The sequence below is a fragment of the Ovis aries genome, chromosome 6, assembly GCF_016772045.2.
Source record: "Ovis aries strain OAR_USU_Benz2616 breed Rambouillet chromosome 6, ARS-UI_Ramb_v3.0, whole genome shotgun sequence".
Lineage (NCBI taxonomy): Eukaryota > Metazoa > Chordata > Mammalia > Artiodactyla > Bovidae > Ovis > Ovis aries.
In genome coordinates, this window is record NC_056059.1 from 96,296,275 (window position 1) to 96,321,056 (window position 24,782).

The 24,782-nt window shown below is 38.7% G+C and overlaps 1 protein-coding gene across 2 annotated transcripts in view; it reads left to right on the forward strand.

Moving 5' to 3' along the window:
- Positions 1-24,782, forward strand: part of CFAP299 (cilia and flagella associated protein 299) — a 697,822-nt gene that overhangs the window by 558,268 nt on the left and 114,772 nt on the right. For both annotated transcript variants that reach the window (XM_060417651.1, XM_027970763.3), the window contains exon 4: positions 23,606-23,748. In XM_060417651.1, the coding sequence (XP_060273634.1) occupies positions 23,606-23,748 (143 nt within the window). The remainder of the gene's footprint in view (positions 1-23,605; positions 23,749-24,782) is intronic.

Below are 24,782 nucleotides of genomic sequence, written 5' to 3' on the forward strand. Positions count from 1 at the left end.
TCCCTGTCTCCTGGGCCTCCTGCATCACAGACAGATTCTTTACCCTCTCAGCTACTGGGGAAGCCTGTTCTCTAACCATATATACATCTAAAAAAGCAATATACTCAATTTTTTTCCTTTGTTTTCTGGTTTGTCTTTGTTTTTCCTCAAAGCACTCATATATCTCCAGTTCATTCACATGACCTAGCATTCAATATTTTCTGAATGGAATAACAAGTGAGTATTTCTAGTCTGCACTAGTGATTAAAGACACTGGATGATACCAAGCAAGCTACAGGTATCCTGAAGTGACCAGGGGCCAGGTGTGCAGGAAAGGATATAGTCCCCTAGTTTGTGAAGTGCCTCCCCATCTCATGGGTTGCTGTGAACATTATCTGAGACCATAAAACTCTTCCCCAAGCCAGGGATCAAACCTGCATCTCCTGCATTGGCAAGCAAATTCTTTACCACTGTACTACCTGGGAAGTCTTAGGTAGGTTTTATTTATAGGTATTTTGTTGTTGTTGTTACCCTGGTAAATGAGATTATTTCCTTAATTTCTCTTTCTGATAGTTTGTTGTTAGCATATATTATAAAAATGCAACAGATTTCTGTATATTAATTTTGCATCCTGCAACTACTGATTATTGATTACCTCTACATGTGCTAGCAAAGTGATGATCAAAATTTTTCATGTGAGTCTTCAACAGTACATGAACTGAGAACTTCCAGATGTTCAAGCTGGATTTAGAAAAGGCAGAGGAACCAGAGATCAAATTGCCAACATACAGTGGATCATCGAAAAAGCAAGAGAGTTCCAGAAAAACATCTACTTCTGCTTATTGACTATGCCAAAGCCTTTTACTATATGGATCACAACAAACTGTGGAAAAATTTTAGAGGTGGGACTTCTATACCGCCTGATGTGTCCCCTGAGAAATCTGTATGCAGGTCAAGAAGGAACAGTTAGAACCAGCCATGGAGTATGTCAAGTCTGTATATTGTCACCCTGCTTATTTAACTTCTATGCAGGGTACATCATGTGGAATGCTGGGCTGGATGAAGCACAGTCTGGAATCAAGATTGCTGGGAGAAATATCAGTAACCTCAGATGTGCAGATGACACCACTCTTATGGCAGAGAGTGAAGAGGAATTGAAGAGCCTCTTGATGAAAGTCAAAAAGGAGAGTGAAAAATCTGGCTTAAAACTCAACATTCGTAAGAAAGCTGTGGTACATATACACAATGGAGTATTACTCAGCCATTAAAAAGAATACATTTGAATCAGTTCTAATGAGGTGGATGAAACTGGAGCCTATTATACAGAGTGAAGTAAGCCAGAAGGAAAAACACCAATATAGTATGCTAACGCATATATATGGAATTTAGAAAGATGGTAACAATAACCCTGTATGCGAGACAGCAAAAGAGACACAGATGTATAGAACAGTCTTTTGGACTCTGTGAGAGAGGGAGAGGATGGGATGATTTGGGAGAATGGCATTGAAACATGTATAATATCATATATGAAATGAGTCGCTAGCCCAAGTTCAATGCATGATACTGGATGCTTGGGGCTGGTGTACTGGGATGACCCAGAGGGATGGTACGGGGAAGGAGGAGGGAGGGGGGTTCAGGATGGGGAACACGTGTATACCTGTGGCGGATACATGTTGATGTATGGCAAAACCAATACAATATTTTAAAGTAATTAGCCTCCAATTAAAATTAATAAATTTACTTAAAAAAAAAAACTCAACATTCAGAAAACTAAGATCATGGCATCAGGTCCCATCACTTCACAGCAAATAGATGCAGAAACAATGGAAACAGTAACAAACTGTATTTTGGAGGGCTCCAAAATCACTGCAGATGGTGACTGCAGCCATGAAATTAAAAAACTCTTGCTCCTTGGAAGAAAAGCTATGACCAATCTAGACAACATATTAAAAAGCAGAGACGTTACTTTGCCAACAGAAGTCCATCTAGTCAAAGCTGTGGGTTTTCCAGTAGTCATGTGTGAATGTGAGAGTTGGACTGTAAAGAAAGCTGAATGCTAAAGAATTGATGCTTTTGAACTGTGGTGTTGGAGAAGACTCTAGAGAGTCCCTTGGACTGCAAGGAGATCCAACCAGTCTATACTAAAGGAAATTGGTCCTGACTATTCATTGGAAGGACTGATGGTAAACCTGAAACTCCAGTACTTTGGCCACTTGATGCAAAGAACTGATTCATTGCAAAAGACCCTGATGCTGGGAAATATTGAAGGCAGGAGGAGAAGGGGATGACAGAGGATGAGATGGTTGGATGACATCACCAACTCAACGGACATGAGTTTGAGTAAGCTCCAGGAGTTGGTGATGGACACAGAAGCCTGGCATGTGCAATCCATGGAGTCACAAAGAGTCAGACATGACTGAGTGAACTGAGTAGTTTTCTGATGGCTTTTTAAGGATTTTCTATGTATAGAATCTGCCTGCAGTGTGGGAAACCCAGATTTGATCCATGGTTTGGGAAAATCTCTTAGAAAAGGATATGGCTACTCACTCCAGTATTCTTGCCTGGAGAATTCCATGGGCAGAGGAGCCTGGTGGGCTACAGTCCATGGGGTCACAAAGAGTCAGACACAACTGTGTCATCTGCAAACAGTGACAGTTTTACTTCTTCTTTTCCAATTTAGATTCCTTTTATTTCTTTTTTCCTCTGATTGCTGTAGCTATAACTTCCGAAACTATATTGAATAAAAGTGGTGAGAGTGGGCATCTTTATCTTGTTCCTGATCTTAGAAGAAATGCTTTCAGCTTTTTCTCACTGAGTGTGATGTTGGCTATGGGATATTTTGGATGAGCCCGGGGGTTGTTATTAGTACATAAAAAAGAGACTTGCACCTCTAGACAATGGGCATCAACTTACAGAGAATGAGTCAGAGACTTCAGTGACATACTGACTCCAAATATCTCTGCCAGCCTCCTCTCATTTTGGAAATGTGTTCTGCAGAACCAAAAACCTTTGTTCCTTTAGCCAAAAACTTTATTCCCTTAAAATATAAAAGCTTGACTCAAGTCCTATATGTTTCCTTCTTATTTATTTTTTTCTCACTGCCAGTCAATCATTCTTCAAGTTCTCACAATAGTTACCTTCAACCACTTCTTAAATAGTGCTTCTCAAATTTTAATGTGCATATAAATGACTTGAGGATTTTGTTACAATGCAGATTTCAGTAAAATTTATTCTATAAACAAAATGCGACTGAGTATAGCATCCAGATTAAAAAAACAAAACAGATTATTACCAGCACTCCATTAATACATTGCAGTGAGTTGGATGGTGATTCCAAAGTTATCAGATCCTAATCCTGGAAACCTGTGAGTGTTACCATATATTGTAAAATTTTTGTAGATATTGAAAAAGAAACTTCTGTAGATCCTTGAAATAAAAAAATTATCCTGGATTATGCAAGCAGGCTTCAAATGCCATCACAAATGTTATAAAAGAAAGATAGAAAGAGATTAAACATACATAAATAAGGCCATGTGAACACAGAGACAGATTAGAATGAAGGGATGTAGCCACAAGCCAAGGAATGCAACCACAAGAAATTTAAAGAGATAACAGATGCTACTCCTGGAGCCTCCAGAAGTGAAACGATACCTCCACCTTTAATTGGGGATTTACAGCCTTTGGAATTGAAACAGAATAAACAACTGTTGCTTTCAGTCCCCAAGTCTGTGATAATTTTCCTAGTAGCAAAAGGAAACAAATACACCATCTTTAATTATTATTATTTTTTAATGAAGTATCTCTCTTCTTTTGGTGCCATTAAGACTTAATATACTTTTCTGAGAACTCTTTTTAGGCAACCTGAAGGAAATGAGCGACAATTCCCTTGTCTGTTATCTTCATGTTGCTGCATAACATCACTTGCTAATTTTGTCCATTTTACTTTTCAGTTTTAGATATGATTACATATTTAGTACTGAGAAATTTCTGCATCTCAATTACTGAGATACTGGGCCCATTTACTTAATTCTTTAACTATTACAGTTCTTAAATTGATTCAGCACTTCTGGCCTAAACCTGACTATAATTAATGTTGTGATTTGAGTTTTCTAAATGACCCTGGGTTGGAGCTAATATTTAAATAACTCCTTCTAATGCAGATAAGCTAAACTTCTTGCTACATTGTTTTCTCTGCAATTTGCAACAAATTACCACAGTTAGAAGCTTAAAACAACACAATTTCCTATTTTACAGTTCTGTAGTTCAGAAGTCTGACATAGGTTTTATCGGGCTAAGGTCAAAGAGGCAACAGTGCTGAGTTCCTTTCTGTAGAATTTATGGAGAGAATTAGTTTTCTTACCTAGCTTCTAGAGTTTGCCCACGTTCTTTGGTCCACGGCCCTCTTCCTCTATGCTCAGTGCAACTGTGTTGCATATATCTGACCCTTCTTCAAGAGTCACATCTCCTCCTTGTTCACAGCTGGAAAACGTTTTCCCCTTTTTAAGGACCCTCATGAATATATTGGGTTGACCCAAATAATCCAGGATAATCTCTCCTTCTCTAGGTTCTTAACCTCAATTACATATTCAGAGTCCCTTTGCCATGTAAAGCAACCTATTTGCAGGTTCCAGAGATTAAGACATGGACATCCTTAGGGTCCATGTTTTTCTAGTTCTACAACCTAATTATGATGATGTAGGAGCCTGGTAGGCTGTGGTCCATGGGGTCGCTAAGAGTCGGACATGACTGAGCGACTTCCCTTTCACTTTCCACTTTCATGCATTGGAGAAGGAAATGGCAGCCCACTCCTGTGTTCTTGCCTGGAGAATCCCAGGGATGGGGGAGCCTGGTGGGATGCCATCTATAGGGTCACACAGAGTTGGACACGACTGAAGTGACTTAGCAGCAGCAGCAGCAAGAGATTTTAATATTTCATACAACTTTTAGAAAATGAGTCTTTTTGATTTTTTTAAAATCTTAACTATTTTCTGAAGTCACTCACTTTAAATAAAATACTTATTTAAAATATTACTTATTCAAATATTTTCCCTTTGTATAGTGCTGCAAAATATAATTCTCGGCTTTCAGCCATTTCCAGAATCATTATTGTTAGAGTGGCTTCCCTGGTGGCTCAGCAGTAAACTAATCCACCTATAGTGCAGAAGACCACCTGCAAGACAGGCGACATGGGTTCAGTCCCTGGGTTGGGAAAACCCCCTGGAGGAGGAAAAGGCAACCCACTCCAACACGCTTGCCTGGAAAATCCCATGGACAGAGGGGCCGGGTGAGCAGTAGTCATGGGGTCACAAGAGTCGACAAGACTTAGCAACTAAACCACCATTACCACCACAGTGTGAGAGTAATTTTTATACTGGAATTACTATTTTTCCTGAGTTAAGGATATATCATAATTTCAGTTGTACTATTTAAAAATGTTGTTTAGTGATCTGCTAGATGTTCTCTCTTGAAGTGAATAATAAGAATTATCCTATTTTTAAAAGTTGGCAAACTGAGATGGAGAGATTGGTTATACCAGTAGATATCAAAATGGAAAAAAGAGCTAAAATAAGAGGTCAAAAATATTTTATCTAAATCCTTTTTGTGATTCTTTAAATTCTGTAATAATGAAGTTATTGATTCACTGCATTTTTCTAACACTTGTGTTGCCTAAATGTTAGAGAAAACTAGCAGAAATCTGTTGAGTTTATCTGTTGATTTAGTACTAAAATCTATTGATTTTCAGTACTAAAATCTGGACATTTCTGCCTGTCTCAAATCCACAGATTCATTAAAATTCTATTTCTATTCCTCTCTTCCAATGAGTCTTTCCTGAAATTACCAGTGCACAGTGATATGATTCTTCCAAAGGTTTAAACTTTCTTTGGTATATTGTTTATTTGGTACATGTGAGCTGCCTTGAATTATGCATGACTCTTTATATGCATAAACATTCTTTCAAATGAATTGTGAGCTACTTGGTGCAAATGATGTTCATTATATTTTTTCATATTCCTCTCATGCTTATCATACTGTTCTGCCCATTGTAGGTAATTATAGTACATTTGCTGATGGGCCAGCAGTATCACATTCCCATCCTCATCATCATTATCAGCATCATCAGTCAGCATTTACTGAGAAAATGACAAGTCGTTGTCTGCAACAGCAAAGAATGTCCTCAGAAATGCTTAACCCATGTTTTTCTTGCATCATACACAGGAAACCAGTCAATCCTAAAGGAAATCAGTCCTGAATACTCATTAGAAGGACTGATGCTGAAACTGAAGCTCTAACACTTTGGCCATTTGATGCGCCTTATTAGAAAAGACCCTGATGCTGGGAAAGACTGAGACGACCCAGAGGGATGGTACGGGGAGGGAGGTGGGAGGGGAGTTCAGGATGGGGAACATATGTATACCTGTGGCAGATTCATGTTGATGTATGGCAAAACCAATACAATATTGTAAAGTAATTAGCCTCCAATTAAAATAAATTTATATTAAGAAAAAAAGATTGAAGGCAGGAGGAGAAGAGGGAAACAGAGAATGAGAAGGATCGGATGGCATCACTGATTCAATGGACATGAGTTTGAACAAGTTCCAGGAGATAGTGAAGGACAAGGAAGCCTGGCGTGCTGCAGTCCATGGGTCTCAAGGAGTCAGACACTACTGAGCGACTAAACAACATAGAAAAGGAAATGCTGTTTTATAGTGGTGGATTCATGGGTCAGTTATGAGCACAAAAAGGCAGTGTGATCTAATAAACATTTTAAGGGATTAAAAAAAATCAGGAAATCTGCCTCCTACTCCTTCAGGTCTTCACTAACAGATTAACTCTAGACAACCTAAGTCATCCTGGACATTGTGCTGTTTCCTCATCCTGGAAAACTGCCCCTCTAGCGATTTCTTCCCTATGTATTAAACCAGGATATACTGTAGATATATTTTAAAAATAGAAGATAATTCACTTTAATAAGGTAAATGCCTCATAAAAGCCAAATTCTCAGTCACTGTCATTGGAAACTCACATTCTCAAATAGAAATTCCCAAGGGACTAAATGGTTTTTAAAAGACCTTGGATTTCTCAGGATATTGGCCCAGGAGTGGGATTGCTGGGTCATATAATAGCTCTACTTTTAGTTTTTGAGGGAACCTCCACATTGTTCTCCATAGTGGCTCTATCTATTTACATTCCCACCAACAGTGAAGAGAGTCCCCTTTTCCGCCAACCCTCTCCAGCATTTATTGTTTGCAGATATTTTTGATGATGGCCATTCAGACCAGTGTGGAGTGATTCCTCATTGTAGTTTTGATCTGCATTTCTCTAATAATTAGTGATAGTGGGGATCTTTTCACATGCCTGTTGGCCATCTGTATGTCTTCTTTGTGGTGACCTAGATGTGTCGGATGGGGGTGGGGGTGAGAAAAAGAGGTCCGAGAGGGCGGGGCTATATGTATACATATTCACTTCGTCAAACAGGAGAAACTAACACGGCATTGTGAAGCAACTGTGTGTGTGTCTGTGTGTGTGCTAAGTCACTCACTCATGTCAAACTCTTTGCGACCCCATGGACTGAGGCCTGCCAGGCTTCTCTGTCCATGGGATTTTTTTCCAGGCAAGAATGCTGAAATGGGTTGTTATTTCTTCCTCCAGGGGATCTTCCTAACCCAAGGATTGAACCCGTGTCTCTTGTGTCTCTTGCATTGTAGGGAGATTCTTTACCACTGAGCCACTGGGGAAGCCCCCAAAGCAACTATACCCCAATTTTTTTAAAAAAGTGAAAAAGAAAAATAAGACATTTTCTAAGGAATACCCATTTTTAAAAATCCCCGAATGTATTTTAAGGTAATAAAAGCCCCCTCTCTGTTTATGGTGCGAACCTAGAGCAATTTACTTGTCTTCCTTCCTTCTGAGAACTTGAAGTTTCTGGAAATGTCCAAGAAATGATCAAAGTCCCAGGAAGGAAGACCCCAGTCAATGCTGAAGCTTAATTTATCTGACGTGTTATTGTTGTACCTACTCTACAGATTGCATTCACTCTACAGATGATGAAATTGCCTTACAGGATGGTTGTGAACTGCAAATGAGTTAACTTTTGTGAAAACTATCTTGCAAAGACATCACTTTTAGGTGCTTAACTCAGGAAAATTCAATAAATTCATCTATTAATCTATGTGCTTTGCTAAGGTAAATAAGTATCTGTTTATGAAAAATTCACGAGTTTGACATTTCGGGTTTGAATGACCCACATTCAAATTCATGTTTCTCATCATCAAAATATGTGGCTTCAACTAGATGGTATATGTTATGTTCTAATCTTCATTAATTAACAAAGTATGTGAGAGCATGCTCCATCACTTCAGTCGTGTCCAACTCTTTTGGACTGTAGCCCTCAAGTCTCCTCTGTTCGTGGGATTCTCCAGGCAAGAATACTGGAGTGGGCTGCCATGCCCTCTTCCAGGGGATCTTCCCTACTCAGGCATTAAAGCCTTGTCTCCTGCATCTCCAGCACTGCAGGCAGATTCTTTACCACTGAGCTTCCTGGAAAGCACCAATTAGTAAGGTATAGCATCAGCTGTTTCTGTGGCTGTGCCTATCAGTAATATTTATCATAGACTTAAAGTGCCTAAACAAGTCATACAGGCAGAAAGGACTTGGATGACTTGATATTTTAAATTGCTGTCAATATAAGTAGACAAGTTGTTATTTCGTCTTAAAGGTAAATGCTACTGGGTTGTTTGAACATAATTATCATGGTTAAGAGGAAAGGTATTTTAAATGGGTAGATAACAAAGATAAACACACATATTATTTTTGTAATCTTGAGATCACAATGTTGTATCTGCACATTACCCTTAAACCACATCCTGCATGTTTTGAATTTCAGAGAGTTTAGGATTAAGGGCAGTTCTTTTTATCTAATGCTTATTCTCAGAGTTTGTTTTTATTTTTTTTCCCTAGCATGATACATAAAAGTTTTAAGTTCTTTAAAGATCCTCTGGACTTATGAGCAAGGAAGAAGAGGATCAAGATGATCTTATTTTTATTTAATATTTAGTAAGCACACAAGTTATTCCAGAATTTTTGGAAAACACCAAACTAAAATAGCCTCCCCAAAAATGTGTTTACTTCTTAGATTTTTAGATTCAGATGTTTAATCATTCCTGCCACTTTTTTTTTATGCACGAGGAAAATGAGTTGCAAAAGCTTAAGTTGCTTGTCTCTGGTCATATAGCTGGTTAAAGGCAGAACTGAGACTAGCCCCTGATGTTATCCTTCCTACTCAGGCTAGACTCTTTCTACTGTCTCAAACTGCCACTCATAACAACTGAATCTTTCCAAGAAGGATAAATACGTCAAGTTGTTTCAGCTGTGTCTGACTCTTTGCAACCCTATGGACTATAGCCCATGAGTCTCCTGTGTCCTGGGATTCTCCAGGCAAGAATAGTGGAGTGGGTTGCCACCCCCTCCTCGAGGGGATATTCCCAACCCAGGGATCAAACCCACGTCACTTATGCCTCCTGTATTGGCATTCAGGTTCTTTACTACTAGTGCCATCTGGGAAGCCCGTAGATACATATATCTCCTCTTTTTTATAATACGTTCTCCTCCCATTTAGGTCACCACAGAGTATTGGATAGAGTTCCTTGTACAATACATTAGAATATAGGAAGACTGAGGGCAAAGATGTTGTCTTATTTATCCATGTGCCTAGCACACAATAGCAATAAACACTTTACACATTGAATAATGGAGCTGCTGACTGGTGCTCATTTTCACATGGCATTGGAATCAGTGCATCACCTTTGACTGAAGTAGGCATATTAATTCAAGCCTAGCTGTTCAATTAGCCTCACTTTTGTGGTTTCATTGTCAATAAAGGCCACAAACTCTTTTAATCTAAAAGGAAATACCTCTAGAGCACTGGTCTTAAAGATCTAAATGCTCAAAGTGACCATACAAAGGTCCGTGAGCAAAGGACATTTTACACCCCCCCCCCCAAGTTGATGTCCCAACCCAGTCCTGACTGTATTGTTCTGCCCAGATGAGCAGACAGTCCACACAGGCTTAAAAATTCCCTTTACCATATACTCCTTAAACATGATTTTTAGAAACCAAGGAAGTAATTAAAATATTATAAGATTATGCTGGATAATATAAGTTATGGACTTTCCAGGTGGCAGGCACAGTGGTAAAAAATCCTCCTGCCAGTACAGGAGACACAAGAGATGCTGGTTCAATCCCTGGGTCAGGAAGATCCCCTGGAGTAGGAAATGGCAACCCACTCCAGTATTCTTGCCTCAAAAATCCCATGAACAGAGAAGCCTGGCAGGCTACAGTCCATGGGGTTCCAAAGAGTTGAATACAACAAAGTGTTTGAGCACGCAATGTAAGTTACATCTAAGGTAGTGTTACAATTATAAAGTGAAAGCGAAGTCACTCAGTCGTGTCTAACTCTGCAACCCTATAGACTGTAGCCTGCCAGGTTCCTCTGTCCTTGGGATTCTCTAGGCAAGAATACTGGAGTGGTGCCATTTCCTCCTCCAGGGGATCTTCCCAACTCAGGGATCGAACCCAGGTCTCCCACTTTGCAGGCAGACTTTTTACCCTCTGAGCCACCTATATTTCAAACTAAATCCAAAAAATTATATTTGATCCTCAGGCAACTAAAACTTGTGTGACAACTAAAACTTTAGCTAATTGGATGCTAAGACAATAATCCAAGCAAACAGGTACCTCTTTTGAAATGAGGCTTTTGTCCCAAATCTGATGATGAGTGAAACTAAATGAGAAGGATGCCTTTTTGTCTGTACTACGTTTTGTCCTAAGTGACTCAATTGAAATAGACTGAGAAGAACTTCTTGTCTCCTTTTCACCCAGACCCTCTTCTATAAATCTTTATCAGTCTAATGAGAAAGCATTGGCAAGAAAACAGGCCAGAATCTCTTTCTAAGGCCAAGAGGAAACTACCTAATCTGTTCCCAGTTTTTCTCAGTGTGTCAGCAAGGAAAAGAGACTGCATGCCCCTAGCCCCTCTGCTAGACACATCCTGGAGCCTGACTCATCCCTTCTCCTTGGGGCTGGTATGAGGGAGAAGACCCATACTTTGTCTGGATCTTCCTCTGGACAGAAAAAACAAATTACACATAGAAGAGGCTGCAGCATGTTATTGGGCAATATCCACGGGCTACTGAATCCTAATCCTGTCTCCACCACCTACAGTATGGGTGAACTTGGCCAAGTTATTAACCAGTTCTATCCTGGACACTAGGAAATGGTTGGCACCTCTTATCACATTTTCAAATCTCTAGCTAATTTCTCTGTCCTTTCCTCACCATCAGGGCGGTAGAGGGGAGGTTGATCATAACAGGGATGAAAATAGACTCAGGAATCAGACAAATTAGGTTTCTAATTCTAGCTCTGTCACATATGGCTGTAACTTGGGGAAATTACTTCTCTCAAAGCACAGTTTTCTAATCAGTAATGTGGAGGCAATCTGTGTGCTTATTTAGTAAGTTCACTGCAAGTACTAGGTGAGATGTTTATGTGAAGTGTTTGCATGTGCGTGGAAACACTTGCATGTGAAAAATGAAATCCATGTGAAGTGTTTAGCACAGTGCATGCCCCAATCTGCAGAGTGCTTGACTCAGTCTGATCGTTTAACAAACACTGGATTTTAATAACAATAGCTGAAACTTGAGTATGAGCTTAAATGAGACGTGGGAAGAGGAGGCCTTTCAACCACCTGCGATCTTAGACTCAGGGTCACCTTGGGCATCTAAAAAACAGTTGTTCTTTCACGTGATTCAGCCTAAGTCCTTAGGCTATGACACCAGGTATTGCCAACAAAACCCCCAAGGAATCATGAACTTAACTCACCTTGAGTTTTCATTTCCTTAAGACTCTTTGCAGGAGTGGGTGGTGGATAGGATTTGAGGGTCTGGAGTATTCTTACTAAATCCAATCTTATCACCATTTCTTCAACCATAATGTAAGTCAGATGCCAATTTGCTGCCTAAAACGTGACTAAAAATGAAAGTGTTAGTTGCTCAGGCATGTTTGACTTTTTGCCACCCTATGGACTGTAGTCCGCCAGGCTCCTCTGCCCATGGCATTCTGCAGGAAAGAATACTGGAGTGGGTTGCCTTTCCCTTCTTCAAGAGATCTTCCCAAACCAGGGATCAAATCTGCATCTCTTATGTCTGCTGCATTGGCAGGCAGGTTCTTTACTGATAGCGCCACCTGGTAAGCTAAAACATGTCTAAATAGAATCTATGTCTGTTGGGCTCATGTTGGGATTGGTTTGCAGCAGCCCTCTAGTCCTGAAGGTTAGGGCAAAGTCTTATATGTCTCAGTTGTTTTTTCTGCTCTGTCCTCCATTCATATTATAGCAGTCTGCTCCAGCTCCACACTTTCTTCTAGGAAAGAGCTTTGAAATTCCTAAGTGATATCTTTAAATTAAAATTCATGGTGCTCTGTTACATGAAACTACTCCGTGACTTCCTATTGCATTTAAGTCAAATTGAAAGTTATTCTTAGAGCCTACTTAGTCTACAGAATTTGGGTCCTACTTAATCCTGAAATTCATCTCATGTCCTCCTTTCCCTGCCCCCTTCTCTAGTCTCACTATAATCTGGACACAATGACCTTTCTACTTTTAGGACAAGCCAGTTGATTTCCTGTAAGAAGGCCTTTGGATTTGCTATTCCTTCTGCCTGGAATGTTATTCCCTAGCATCTTCCCCTGGCTTTCTCATTAGTCAAGTTTCAATTAAAATATTTCCTTCTCCTAGACGCCTGATTCTACCTCCCTGTCTAAAGTACCTAGGTTCTTTCCAATTAATAGCCACTCCATTGTTCTCACAGCACAATGTCTCTACTTGCAATTATTTATTTACATATTTATGATTCTTCTTTCTTTACTGAAAAGCATTATACTGAGAGCAGGGACCTTATCTTGTTTACGACTCATTGTCAGTGCCTAGAACAGTGATTTGCTTATAGGTTCCCAATAAATATTCATTAAATATGAAAATGAGTGAATGTCCTGAAATTTTCCTTTAATACACTGGTCTCTTACCGATTCCCGTTTCCATATGTCTGAAATGTGTTCAGCATTGAATAGCAATATTTAGGACTTTTCTACTTTTATAATAGTTATATTTTACCTAATCCTTATAACTTTCCATGTGGTCACCCTGCCTTTCACATTCTAGGTAATGCTACATGGACTTCTTTTGTTCATTTGCTTACTGACTACTGGGTGGGGTGCCATCACTTCTCTTTGGGGTCTGAGGAGGGAGAGGTAGACACTTACTAAACCCTTGGATAAGTCTTTGTTTTCTCCAGAAGGTCCACAAAATCCTCCAAGAAGGTGAGGTCAAAGAATAAAAGGAAATGCACAAATTATAAAGGAGAAGTTCATTCCAGATTTCTGGATGGAGTTGTCTGTCTTCTTCATTAGACTGTGAACTGTGTGAGGTCAGGTTCTTACTTTGGTCAGTATTTTTCCAGCACCTAGGACAGCACCCAGAACACCCTCGTCTCCCATCAAATATATTTGAATGAGTCCCTCCAAAGCATGGTATTAAGTGATTAACTGTATTCAGAAGCCTATATTTTAAAATATAGATGAGTTTTCTAACTTAGGATTGTATGGAGGCAATGAAAAGATTTTTTGAAGTTGACAGAATCCAGTCTATAATGAGAATGATAAATAATTTATTACACATTCATATTCAATGAATTATAGAACCTCACTATATAGTGAGTTCAGATATCAATTTATAGTTTCTTCTCACTAAGGAAGTGGTTTTAACCCATAATTAGTCTTGTTAATTGATGAGACTGTGTTCTGGCTTTGTCATATCCTCATTGTCAGGATGCAGTTATTCCACTGGGATGACCTCACTGTCAGCCTCTCTTATTTCTGGTTTCTTAGTCTTCTAAGGTACCTGAAGCCCTTTGAACCAAACCAATAACACCCTGCAAAATTCTAAGTGCCTATAAGCTTGCTAAAGAGAGTCCATATGCACCATTATAGTCATTTTTCTCTTATTCCCAGATGGTCCCTTATTCTCCTAGGCAATTGTATTAGGCCTATAAGATGAATGTTCCATCAATGTTAATGGTGGAAAGGAAATAAAAGTCCCCTGTTGATAAGAATCACTTTGTTTTTGGAATTTGAATTGAAAACAAAACCTCCCTCCCCGCCTGCCACCCCACAAGCCTAGCAGAGGCTTCATAGTTAAGTTGTTGTTCTTTAGCGGCTCAGTTATGTCCAAGTCTTTGTGACCCCATGGACTATAACCTACCAAGCTCCTCTGTCCATGGGGTTCTCCAGGCAAGAATATTGGACTGGGTAGCCTCTTCCTTCTCCAGGGGATCTTCCCAACCCAGAGATCAAACCCACATCCGCTGTATTGGCAGGTGGATTCTTTCTCACTGAGTCATCTGAGAAGCCCAAGTTAGGTATATATAGTCAACGGCTTGGGTACAGATCCCAGCATCATCAGTAACTATTCCTCATACCTTGGTTTTATTTCTTCAGAGCCTCTTCCATTCTTCTCTGCACCCTCCTCTCTGCCTAAGAAGGCTGGTGACTACATGCATGGTATCAGGGCCTTGGCCCCAGATAGATATAGTCGGTATGAGGCTCCAGAAGTAAGGTGTTTATCCCCTTGATCCTCCTTCTACTTACAGCTCTCTCTCTCCCCTTGACATCAAGTGTCTGCTCTTCTCCAGAATGTTTTCAGTCTGTACATCTCTCTCTCCTTCTTGGGTTGTGATAAATTCTGCTACTTGGGGATGAAGAGAGGTTTGTGGCAGGAATAGTGTCAGCATCAGTACTCATAGCCCTGGCTTCAGGCAGTATCCCTTCTGGTGCCCCTTCATACCATCCATTAATCCCTGCATGATAAACAAATATTTGCCATTATTTTCTGTTGGAATTCTGACATGTTAACCATGTAAGCCTGTGCCCTAGCACTTCCTGCTTTGGTTTTCTTATCATAAAATAGGATTATTAATGTTACCTACATTGTGAGACTCCTGTTAGGATTAAATGAGAGAAGATTAGACACATAGTAAATACTCTTTATTTATATTTTAATTTTATTTTATTTTTTAAAATACTCTTTAGAAGTTAGATCTTATCGCTAGTAGTATTTTGTTACATGGTGACACTTTCTGTGAAGCATGATTGAGTAAATTGAACTTTGGCAGATTATATTGCTAGACTTTGTTTAATCACCTCAAATACAAAACTGTGCTGGTTATATACCTTTGGGATATCATATTAAGCATAAAAGTTAGATAAAGATATGAAGCCCAGCCTGAAAGGACTTCAAATACTACAATATAAAATAGGAAGTGAACAGAGAAAAAAATATATTTTTTAAATTTTGGTGACAAGCAGAGGATATTCCCCAAATGCTTCTACTTTCAGAGAAAAAAAATCTTTGAATATGAGAAAGGGGGTATTGTTGAAAGTTTGAGGACAGAAGATATGAAAAAGAATGGGAGTGTGGGAGAGAGGAAGAGCTATCATAGACAATTATTATGTAAGTACTATATAGGTACAGGGGAGTTTGTAGTCATTTGTTTTTTTGAGTTCAGACATCCTAGTTTGCTGTTTCTCAAGCCAAAATCAGTCACTGCTTAGTAAAAAACAATAAAAGGAATGCTGGGTTGAAACCACGTGGATTCTTTTTCATGAGTGTGACAGGATGTGTGCAAGAAATTTGAGAAGGTATGCAAGTGAACAATTATGATACTCAATGCACCATGGACTCTTAGCTGGATAAAGATAGAGCTTACTATATAAACAGGATAGTAAATAGTGATGAAACATGGTGGTTTAATGAATCAGCTGAAAGGGTGCCAGCATCTGTGATCTAGAAAGATAGGAGGTACAGGTCAGAGAGATGTATGTTTTCACAGAAAATTATGGAATCATGTAGTTAAAGCAAGTGTAGACATGAGACTTCCCTGGTGGTCCAGTGGTTAAGACTTTGCCTTCCAGTGCAGAGGATGTGGGTTCAATCCCTGGTTAGGGAGCTAAGTCTCACATGTCTTGCAGCCAAAAAACAAAAACATAAACCAAATGCAATACTGTAACGAATTCAACAACGACTTTTAAAATGTTCCATAAAAAAAAAAACTAAAAGAAAAACAAACTATAGACACCCATTGTAGAAAATTTAGAAAATATACTATATGCAGTATACACATTTGTGGAAGGGTGTGTTTCTGAAGTTATTACTTTTCATTATGCATCACTGTATCAATGATATAAGATTTAATTATTGCAACTTTATATCTAATAATGCAAGTTCTGCTGTTTATTTTCCCTTTTCAAAATTATCTTGGGTAATGTGAAGTGAAGTGAAAGTCACTCAGTCTTGTCCAACACTTTCTGACCTCATGGACTGGAGCCTGCCAGGCTCCTTTGTCTGTGGGATTCTCCAGGCAAGAATCCTGGAGTGGGTAGCTGTTCCCTTCTCCAGGTGATCTTCCCAACACAGGGATTGAACCCAGGTCTCCCCAATGTAGGTGGATTCTTTACCATCTGAGTTACCAGGGAAGCCCAAGAATACTGGGGTGGGCAGCCATTCCCTTCTCCAGGGGAACTTCCCACCCCAGGAATTGAACCAGAATCTCCCGCATTGCAGGCAGATTCTTTACCAGTTGAATGTTAACCTTTATGTTTAAGGTAAAATTTCAAAGAATTAAAAGTAACCCACTGGTATTTTGCTTAAATTTTTAATACATTTATTTTGTAATAATACATTTCCTTCAGCAATGTAACATCATGATTTTTATGTTAATTTATGTTATTTTAGAAAAGTTTTTCATAAAAAATGTTGGGAGGGGAGTTATAATTTTAAAAAAGCAGAATGCAAATAAAGGTTGCATGTGAAATATTCTAATAGGTTATTGCCAATGCAAGACCAAGCTATTTTTTAAAAATTGGAGTATAATTGCTTTACATTATTGTGTTAGTATTTGCTGTCTAGCTATTACTGTATTTTTTGTATAGATATTTTGTATTGGTTTCAGTTAACTATCTCTGATTTTCTAAGTAACTTATCAGTTCGTATACAAATAAAATAATTTTTCTTTTTTCCAGTACTTAGAGCTTCTATAATATATTCCAGAGGACCTCTCTAGTTTTAACTTGGCTATTTCTTGAGGCACATGTTTTGGGGTTTCCATGTGGCACTAGTGGTAAAGAACCTGCCTGCCAATATAGGAGATGTAAAGAGACTCAGATTCCATCCCTGAGTCAGGAAGATCCCCTGGAAAAGTAAATGGCAACCCTCTCCAGTATTCTTGGTTGGAGAATCCCTTGGGCAGAGGAGCCTGGCAGGCTGCAGTCCATAGGGTTGCAAAGGGTTGGACAGGACTGACGTGACTTAGCATGCATAATATATACTTTTTTGGGTTTTTCTTGCTATTGTTTTTTAATTAATTTTTACTGAGGTATAGGTGCTTTACAATGTCGTGTTAATTTCTACTGTACAGCGAAGTGAATCAACTAAATATACATTCATCACTTTTTATTTTAGACTTCCTTTCCATTTAGGTAGGTCACCACAAAGCACTGATATTACTTTCATTCACTAAAATTTCCAGAACATTTTGGATACTACAGTGAGATCAGGCATTCCTAAGTTACTCTTAACCTCATTAGTGATGCAAAAAAGAACCTTTTTAAAATATGGATATTTTTATAATCTAGAAGAGTAAAAATAGTAAAGTCAATAATTCCCCTCAGAAATAAAATCTCTAATTGTTAAAAAATAAGCAAAGTTCTTAGGCTCTATATGATAAATACTTAAATTGCAAAATAATGGCTACCATTCTCCACTTTGTCCTTTACCCATGTCCCCTTGCAATGACACTTTGCAACTGCTAGCATCAAGAGAAGTCAGTCTGCCTGCCTCTTGAAACTGAGCTGCTTTGTGACCTGCTTGGGGCAACATGTGGTGATGATGGTCTAGTCACTCAGTCGTGTCCAACTCTTGTGAGCCCATGGACTTTAGCCCACCAGGCTCTTCTGTCCATGGATTTCCCAGGTAAGAATGGGTTGTATTTCCTTGTCCAGGGGATCTTCCCAACCCAGGGATCGAACCATGGTCTCCTGTGTTGCAGGCAGATTCTTTACCGCTGAACCACCAGGATTTCCCCTGGGCAACAGACTGTGGAGTAAAAGCTTGCTGGTTCTTAGAATAAGCCTTTAACAGGAAAGACAAAGAACCATCTTCCCCCATAACCCTGAGAAGTGTGTGAACAGTGAAAAGAGATATCTAACTGCAAGTGAATAAAGATGTAGAAGTTTGAAATAATTATCATCATAAAGAAATTAGAAAACAATTTGTATCAGAGAAATTTATAATGAAAATTTTAAAATGTTAGAAAACAATTGTCAAAACTGAGACTTCATTTAGCAAAATCATGTCTCTTCCAAACCAAAATGATTCCCTAAAGCTAATGATTCATAAAAGCATTCCAGGATCTTAAAATTCTAAGAAATAAAGATTCTTTCTTCATTTGTCTTTATCAGGGGGCATGCTGACAGTCTCAGGAGGGAATTACCAGAACTTAGCTTGTCGGACAGCTTTCATGCCCTGAAATGGATGGTTCAGATTTTATGCAGCAGCATACTGCTTAATATGCTTTTTTACAAGTGACTTTGGCTTCACTGTTGAAAAGTCCCATTTCAGTGTATCAGGTTTATGTCTCCTCATTAGTGTTTGGCAAGAAAAATCAGGCAACATATGTACTCAGCCCATAACAACTTTATGAATTTGTATTTTAATCCACTTCTGGGAAAAAGACAAGCAGCCAAAGATCCAAATGATATATTAATGGTCTAAATTGTGCTTTAATTCATCTTCTCCCAACGCATGAGAAGTAATGAGGACCTAACTCAGCATTCCATAAGTTTTTTGGTTCACACTTGAGGTCACAGACCATCTCAGTAAAGTCTCAGTTTCCACATCCTTTTTAGTCTCTGAGCTCTCACTTCAATTTCAAGAATGCTTGTGTCGAAATTTATTGATATCTTCTTCTTATGTTTTTCATTGCTATCATTTTTGTTGCTTAGAAATTCATGTCTTTTGCTTCCTTACTTGCTCAGACGTTCTGTCATGTCTGACTCTTTGTGACACATAGTCTGTAACTCACCAGGCTTCTCTGTACATGGGAGTCTCCCAGCAAGAACACTGAAGTGGGTTGCCATTTCCTTCTCCAGGGGATCCTTCCAACCCAGGGGTTGAAGCTGCATCTCTTGCATCTCCTGCATTGGCAGGGAGATTCTTTACCAGTAATATGATCCATCTTTTGTTTAGGTTGCAAATAAATGTAGAACTTTGGACTTTGCCAACAAAGGTCCATCGAATCAAAGCTATGGTTTTTCCAGTAGTCATGTATAGGTGTGAGAGTTGGACTATAAAGAAAGCTGAGTTCTGAAGAATTGATGCTTTTGAACTGTGGTGTTGGAGAAGACTCTTGAGAGTTCCTTGGACTTCAAGGAGATCCAACTGATCCATCCTAGAGGAAATCAGTCCTGAATACTCATTGTAAGGACTGATGCTGAAGCTGAAACTCCAATACTTTGGCCACCTGATATGAAGAATTGACTGATTGGAAAAGACCCTGATGCTTGGAAAGATTGAAGGCAGGAGGAGAAGGGGACAACAGAGGATGAGATGGTTGGATGGCATCACTGACTCAGTGGACATGAGGTTGAGTGGGCTCCAGGAGTTGGTGATTGACAGGGAGGCCTGACATGCTGCAGTCCATGGGGTCGCAAAGAGTTGGACATGACTGAGTGACTGAACTGAAGTGAACTGAGTCATGCATTCAAATGAATATCATTTGATTTCCTGAAATACTTGCATTGGTTATAACTTGACTTATTCAGGCTTAGACAGTAAAGCATCTTATTCTAAAAAGGATTAAAGGGTCATATCTAAGGGCAATGAACATTTTGGAAATTTTTCTTTTATAAACATAACATCATCATTTAGAAGAGCTCTTCAGTATATGAATTATAGTTTTCATGTGTCTTTTGGGAAATTAACTGTGATTAAAAAGTTATTAGAGTGAATAAAACCATATACTGTGTGATTCCATTTATATGAAAAAATTCAGACAAGGCAAGTCTATAGAGATACAGAGTAGATTAGTGGTTGCCTGGGACCTGGGGATGGGAACAGGGATGAATGCAAATGGGCACAAGGGATCTTTTCTGGGTGATGAAAATTTTCTAGAGCTAGATTGTGTTACACTGCTCTACAAATATACTTAAAACTATTAAATTTTACACTTAAAACTTTGGTATGAATTTTATGTTATGTAAACTATACCTCAATAAAGCTATTATATTTGTTAAAATAAAAAGGTTAGTAGAGAAATTTAAAACAATTATTTATAACATTTTATAAATCCTATGGAAACAATGAATTCAGTTCAGTCACTCAGTCGTGTCTGACTCTGCGACGCCATGGACTGCAGCAGGCCAGGCTTCCCTGTCCATCACCAACTCCCAGAGCCTACTCAAACTCATGTTCATCAAGTTGGTGATGCCATCCAACCATATCATCCTCTGTCATCCCCTTCTCCTCCTGCCTTCAATTTTTCCTGAATTAGAGTCTTTTCAAATAAGTTCATTCTTCACATCAGGTGGCCAAAGTATTGGAGTTTCAGCTTCAGCATCAGTCCTTACAATGAAAATTCAGGACTGATCTCCTTTAGGATAGATTGGTTGGATTTCCTTGCAGTCCAAGGGACTCTCAAGAGTCTTCTTCAACACCACAGTTCAAAAGCATCAATTCTTTGGTGCTCAGCTTTCTTTATAGTCCAATTCTGACATCCATACATGACTACTGGAAAAACCATAGCTTTGACCAGACAGACCTTTGCTGGCAAAGTAACGTCTCTGCTTTTTAATATGCTGTCTAGGTTGGTCATACCTTTTCTACCAAAGAGCAAGCAACTTTTAATTTCATGGCTGCAGTCACCATCTGCAGTGATTTTGGAGCCCAAGAAAATAAAGTCTGTCACTGTTTCCATTGTTTCCCCATCTATTTGCCATGACGTGATGGGACCAGATGCCGTGATCTTAGTTTTCTGAATGTTGAGTTTTCAGCTAACTTTTTCACTCTCCTCTCACTTTCATCAAGAGGCTCTTTAGTTCTTCACTTTCTGCCGTAAGGGTGGTGTCATCTGCATATCTGAGGTTATTGATATATCTCCAAGAAATCTTGATTCCAAAATCTCTCATTTTGAAAGACAGAGACAAAAACAGAGAGAAACAGAAGAGCTTTTTGTTGTTATTGTTAATAGAGTTCCATTTTGAAAGTAGAGGACTTATTCTGGGGCTTTTTTCCATCTCCATGTCCCGGCATGACTTGCTAACATCAGGAACAGCCATGATAGAATAAAGATTATAAGTCCTTTCAAGCAGCATATGAAATCTTAATAACCCATGGCCTCATTTAAGTTGGGATAACAACACTAGTTATTGCTTTAGTAGTGTGAAAGTTTCAGGAAGTCTCTTTGAGTTACTAACCTTTTAGATTTTGTGTTATATAAACTAAAAGCTAAGTGACTAAAAACGTGGAGAAATCTATATAAATTTAACTGAGAGTTATGTAGGGGTAATGAGAGGGACTAAGGATTGAGTCTAATTTGACCACATTAATAGTAATGAATGTTTGTTCATCCAGTCATTTTTGAGGGAAACATCGCTAATCCAGCACAATATTCCTTCCTCTTGTGCTAAGAAAGGGCCTCAGGATTCTTCTTAGCACAGTATTCTCAGCACCCAATGCCATACCAGAGTAGGCTGAAAGACAAAACATCAGCAGAGTAACAAATAATTGTAAATTATATCTCTGTTCTTCCATTTTTAAGTTGGCATGCTGTTAACAACATATTTTCATAAGTGTCACAGAGAAAAGAATTATTTCAATTTTCTAACTTCACCCTTTTGGAAACTCTGCTATCTAAGGTAACCCCTGTAAGCGCTCCCTATAATTGACTATACAAAGACCTAACAAGCAACCATCCAGTAATTGCTCAAGAGGAAAAGGAAATCTTATTTACAGATTCTTCCAAATATAGAACTTCACCATGAAACTCTACACTTTGATCTAGATTTGGAAATGAATACATTATGAGCTTTTCCAATTACATTTAGAGTTTTTTTTTTTTTTCTCCCCCCCCCCCCCCCACCCCCACCATAGAACTTGAGATCTATGTGTTTTGGCTTGACAGAGAAAAGACTACACTTCTTCCATTTCTGTTATCCTGTTCCCACTTTAGGGCCTTTCTATCAACTGTTCCCTTTGATTTATAGGCTCCTATTCTAGATCTCTACATGGCTTACCTCTTCTCAGCCTTCAAGTCTTGGCATAAAGATCTTTTCAAGGTCTTTCTTGATCACTCTTCCTAAAGTAGCCTTTAACACTATGAACTTCTCTAGCCAATCATCTTCTTTATTTTCTTTATGACACTTATCACTCACTGTAAGTATTGTTTTCCTTTCATGCCGATTGTCTACTTCTGCTTACTTCAACATAAGTTCCAAGAGATCAGACCTTTACTGTTTTGTTTATCACTGTATCCATGGCACATTCAATAATGTCTAACATGTTGTAGCCATGCAATGATATTTGTGAAGGAATTAAGGTAAAGGAGAAATATGTACTTTCTGTACATTTTTGACCTATGGAATTAATTTTGTAAAGAGATTTCAATTTTTGACTGTTATAGTAAAGAGACCCCATTTCTATTTTTGTAGCAGAAAATGTATAGGTGCTCAAATGGAAAAAGAATGTAGTGATTCTTTTCTAATCAGAAGGACAGACACATGAGCCTGGGTTTAATCTGAGTTTTTCAACTTACTAGCTGTATAAGGAACTCAACTTCTTTGTTTCTCAGTTTTTAAATTAATGAGATGATGACGAAGAGAAGACAATAGGATTGGAAAAAGACATTACGAACACTTAAAATAATGTCTGTCATTAGGAATCAGTTAATGTATTAAATAAATTAATAAATGTATTACAAAAACTGAAAATAATATATTACAAACACTTAAAATAATGTCTGTCCTTAGGAATACTTCTAAAGTTATTTATTGAAATTGTTATATACAATTACTGTAAGTTAATTAGTGTTAGTTGCTCAGTCATGTCCAACTCTTTGCAATCCCATGGACGGAGCTTTCCAAGCTCCTCTGTCTGTGAAATCTCCAGTCAAGAATACTGGAGTGGGTAGCCATGCCCTGGTCCATGGAATCTTCGCAACCCAGGGATCAAACCTGGCTCTCCCCCATTGCAGGCAGATTCTCTACTTTCTGAGCCACAAGGGAAGCCCTCAATTGCTATAAATGAACATTATATGCATGTTTAGTTAACTTTTCATGAATTTCTTCACTGTCAGGAGAAAGTAGTAATACCTATAGGCTCATTGTAAGGATGAAACATAAAGCCCTTAGAATAAGCTATAACACATGTATCACTCAATAACTGTAGATTTTATTATTATGTAAATTTTACTCAAATGACTTTCATTCACTTACTCTCTCTCCATTCTCTGTTTTTCTGTGTTACTAGTCCGTGATTTTTATTCGTGACAAAAATTCTCGTGGGCAGGAGGTGTCAGGATACATTGACTATGCCCACAGGCTGAAGACTGAAGATTTCGAAGTCTACTTTAGTGGAAAGAAACGACTTCTTCCAAGACCCACAGATATGAGGTAAAGTGTAACACATTTCTCACATCTTCAATAAGAGAACAAGCTTCTCAAGAGTAAAGATAAAGGTTATTTATATTCTGGAACTCCAATGTATATATAATAGGAATGTAGTAAGAGTGATTGGAATAAAAAAGTAAGTAAATTTTAAAATGGGGACTGAACATAGATGCATATTTTCCACTAACAGGCCAATGAAGGGAACTCTTCAGAGATGAGATAAGCAAATTCTCAGTGGCATTCCTTTTAAATGATAAGTAGAACCTAAAAATTGCTAATCTCACAAGGATCTTGCACCACTTGGGACTTTGCCTGTCTAGAAGCCTCAAGAGCAGTCCAGGAAATACATTTTCCTCCCACTTTTTTTTTTTTTTTGGTCACCAACCAAAGTCCAGGCCTCTGAGTACCTCATGCTCCTTTATTTTCACCACTGGCCTATTTAGATATTTCTTCTACTCATGGTTGTTTTTACTAACCCCTACCCTTTCTTCTGATGCCCTCATCCCATAACATAAGATCTACTCAACCAAGTCAATCCATGTACAGATCCTGATCCTTCTCCCACCTTCTGAGTAGCTCGGGAGCCAAACTTTTATTCTATACCTCTCACTTATGCTAGAAAACAATAGTTGTAGCAGCATTCTGCTTTATCTCTTCACTGCTGTATCCAGATTATGTTTTGACACTTGTAACAATGCTCTTCCTCTGACATCTCTGACATCCTACTTGCTGTCATCTAGACTTCCTAACCCATCCCCATTTCACAGACACACTCCTTTCCCTATCCAACCTTGATGCAGAGCAAAATCATTTAATTTACCTCTTGCACTAATCCCTGCTGCCCATGACTTTTTTGTGCTTTGGTGGTATCTATCCAGCTAACCCTCAGGGTGATTGAGCCAGTCATCCTCTTGTCAGCAAGATCCCTGAGAAATGTTGAAGGAAATTTTAGGGTATTTCAAAAAGGTGTGGTTGGCTGCTATCAATAATTTATGGCCTCCAAAGTCAGCCAGGCCCTTTGTGGCCCTCAGCCATCC